The sequence below is a fragment of the Glycine soja genome, chromosome 19, assembly GCF_004193775.1.
Source record: "Glycine soja cultivar W05 chromosome 19, ASM419377v2, whole genome shotgun sequence".
In the NCBI taxonomy this organism is placed as follows: domain Eukaryota; kingdom Viridiplantae; phylum Streptophyta; class Magnoliopsida; order Fabales; family Fabaceae; genus Glycine; species Glycine soja.
This window is the reverse complement of record NC_041020.1, coordinates 43,097,878-43,101,028: the sequence shown is the minus strand read 5'-3', so window position 1 is coordinate 43,101,028 and position 3,151 is coordinate 43,097,878. Positions and strand designations below refer to the sequence as shown.

The following is a 3,151-nucleotide window of genomic DNA, read 5'->3' as shown; positions in this document are numbered from 1 at the left end:
ATTTGCATCATCAGTTAAGTTGTTGTCAAAGCTATAGCTGCTTTGAATTCCTCACTCAGATTCAGTACTTTCCTTGCTTAAGGATCACTTATAAGGCTTACCGGTTGGAATCAAGTGAAAAGAAAGAAAGAAAACGATTTGATAATCTATGATAAAGCCTCAAAACAGAAAGCAGTTAAATGACCTTTCCACCTTTCTCCTCATCAAATGCTGGGATTTTGCTATATGCAACCAAAAACTAATGGCTGTTAAACTTGAATGGAGACTCATACCGTATATTCGATCCTTATATTCTTCCTTGTTGGCTATATATGTGAATCAAAGTGAAAAACTTTCTCTACTAATCAGTGACATGAACTTCTTTTCCCAAAAATAGGAAAATCTACTGACACAAAAAAGGGAGAGAGAGAGAGAGAGATTGAAAGTTGAAATTCTTGCATTGAACTTGATCATTGAAGTACGTACTGTACTTGTTACATATTTATTTGTAAGTTACATTGGGGGGGAAAATTAAATGAAATTAAAGTAAGGTAAAAGCCTCATCATCCTTCGTTTTTTTTTTTAAAAAAAACGACCAACCATATAAAAACCTTGGTCATCGGAGAGGGCTCTATCTGTGTGCTATTTTTTTTCTTTTGGTGTGTGTTTTTTTTACAAGATATTGTTATTTTGTTTATACAAAAACAAAATTCCTGAGACTAAAAAGAAATTAAAGCAGCACTAGCTAGTGGTCATGCATGTCATGTGATGTCAAGCCCTTTTGTTTTAGCAATTTAGAACTGTGAAATGCAACGTCTATGACAAGCGGTAGTGCGCTGTTTCTTTTGCTTAGTCTCATTTTTCCAAACTTGGCCAATATCTTGAGCAATTTTCACAGCATCAGAAGAAGCACCAGAGAGCCCTCTCTTTGTGAACCCCACAGCATAAAGCCCAGCATTTCCCTTCCAACTGTGAGGGAATGGCATCTTTGGGTATCCATTCTTTGAGAAAAATTCACCTTCCTGCACATAACATAACCAAAACAACATTAATTAACTGCTCCAAAATTTTTTACTAATAAGAAGCTTCTAAAACAGCCCCCACCCAAAAAAGTTAAAAAGGACAATCAATCTGCCCCAAAAGGCTTTCTGAACTGACAATCTTCTCTGGTGAAAATATTAGAAAAAAATAAATAAAATCCCTTTTTTTTTCTATTTTTAAAAAACAAGCGATCTACAACATATTCTCACCTGAAGCCAAGAAGGGACATTGCTGCGGTAACCGGTTGCAAGCACTATTGCATCAATATCAAGCTTTTCACCATTAACAAACTCAACTTCCCCATTGTTGAACCTCTTGATTCCTGGCACAACTTCTATGTCACCGGATCTAATCTTCTCCAAGGCACCAATATCCAAAACTGGGGTCTTCCCCTTTGTGTTCTTAAGCTCCAAAGGACCCATTGAAGGCCTTTTGAGCCCCAACTTCTCAATGTTCCCCAAAACAAACCATGCCAAGATCAAGAGAATCTTGTCAACAAGCCAAAGGGGCAGCCATTGCAGCAACATAACTGCCAATTCAAAAGTTGATATCCCAAACACTTCTCTAGGCAACACGTGAACCTGTATCCAAAAAACAGAACACCCCTGTTAGATTCCATCCTCGAAAACATATCTTTCTTTCACCGAAAAAAAAACTCTCGTCTGATCGCAAATCATTCACACGAGATAATTTTCTTTAAAAGTCTATCTGATGAATGATTTCCGATTAATTAATAGTGTAATTTTTTTATACTGTTAGTCAATGTATGACAATTAAACTTACCGAGCTACGAACAACCATGGATGGAGAGGCATGGTGGTTGCAAAGGTCAAGTGAGAGTTCCATGCCGGAATTGCCACAACCAACAACAAGAACCTTCTTTCCCCTGAAGCTCTCCCCTGACTTGTAATCACAAGCATGGATCACATCACCTTTGAACTCACTCAACCCTTCAATATCGGGCATAACACACTCCGCATTCTCCCCGGTGGCCACCACGAGCCACCTGCAAATGTACTCAATCTCGCCGCGGGCGGCGGCGCCACTCGAAGAAACGGTCTTAACCCGCCACAAGCCGCTTGTCTCATCGTACCTTGCGGACTGCACACACTCGTTGAACTGAGGATTGATCTCGAAGTGCTTAGCATATGATTCTAAGTACTCAATGAACTGTTTCTTTGTGGGGTATTCAGGGAAGTCTTCAGGGAAGGGTAGTTTCGGGAGCTGGCAGAATTGTTTTGGAAGGTGAAGTTTGAGTCTGTCGTAGGTTCGTTTTTGCCACAGTGAGGCTATGCAATCTGCACGTTCGAGAACCATGAAGGGTACCCCTTGTTCTCTAAGGCATGCTGCTGTGGCTAGCCCTGAGGGTCCTGCCCCTATGATTATAGGGCCATTCACCCAAATGCAACGACGAGAGAAGAAGTCTTCGTGGTCTACTAGGCGCAACAAGTTCTCCATTCTGAATGATGTTTGGTTTTTGAGAAACAAAGATGTTGTTTGTGTTTTTTGAAAGTGGTTTTTTTTTTTTTTTTCTGTTTGAAGAAACTATAAGCTATAGAGAAACTTTGCTTTACTTGGGTTTGGAAATGAGAATGTGAGTTTTGGAATGAATGAAGGAGGAGGGGTTGAGGAGCTTAAATACGGGATTGAACATGATAGGTGCATGTGATGGGAGTGGAGGAGTTAATGCTCCTTCTTCTCTCTTCTACATTAAAATATTATTATGTCATTTTAAATAATCAAAAGGCATATTTTAGACTTTTTTTATCTTTTATTTTCTTTTTCTTTCTTTCAAGTGTCACAGTGGTATTAAACTTTTTAATGTGCAAATATCGTTCTTGATTGTCAAATCATGATAAGGCAGTTTCTTTTGGTATTTTAGAACGTTGTTTTTGTTTTCGGTATGTGACTATTTTATGCCATTATATTCTATGCCATTATTTTATTAGATCCTACTAGGTTTTGGTTGTTAAAAAAATTGCGCAAGGATTGGCAAATAATTTTGTGCGAATTTGTTCTCCCATCATCACAATCGCAATGGGTTTTCCTTTTCTTTTTATGAAAAGGTATTTTTAATGTATAAATTAAGTTAGGTAGCAACTGATCATTCTGATGAGAAGGTGTGGAATTT

General features: G+C 38.3%; 1 protein-coding gene across 1 annotated transcript; it reads right to left on the bottom strand.

Moving 5' to 3' along the window:
- Positions 1 to 418: 418 nt before the first annotated feature.
- Positions 419 to 2,637, bottom strand: LOC114399611 (probable indole-3-pyruvate monooxygenase YUCCA5). The gene is made up of 3 exons (XM_028361816.1): positions 1,804 to 2,637; positions 1,230 to 1,601; positions 419 to 1,001 (listed from the first exon to the last, which is right to left on the bottom strand). Exons 1-3 carry the CDS (start codon positions 2,476 to 2,478, stop codon positions 774 to 776), a joined length of 1,275 nt encoding a protein of 424 aa, XP_028217617.1. The 5' UTR covers positions 2,479 to 2,637; the 3' UTR covers positions 419 to 773.
- Positions 2,638 to 3,151: the final 514 nt, after the last annotated feature.

Coding starts and splice junctions, on each gene's coding strand:
- LOC114399611 (XM_028361816.1), bottom strand. CDS start 2,478: ATGGAGAACTTGTTGCGCCTAGTAGACCACGAAGACTTCTTCTCTCGT. Junction 1,602..1,803: donor CCATGGTTGTTCGTAGCTCG/GTAAGTTTAATT, acceptor TTTTGGATACAG/GTTCACGTGTTGCCTAGAGA. Junction 1,002..1,229: donor ATGTCCCTTCTTGGCTTCAG/GTGAGAATATGT, acceptor TGTTATGTGCAG/GAAGGTGAATTTTTCTCAAA.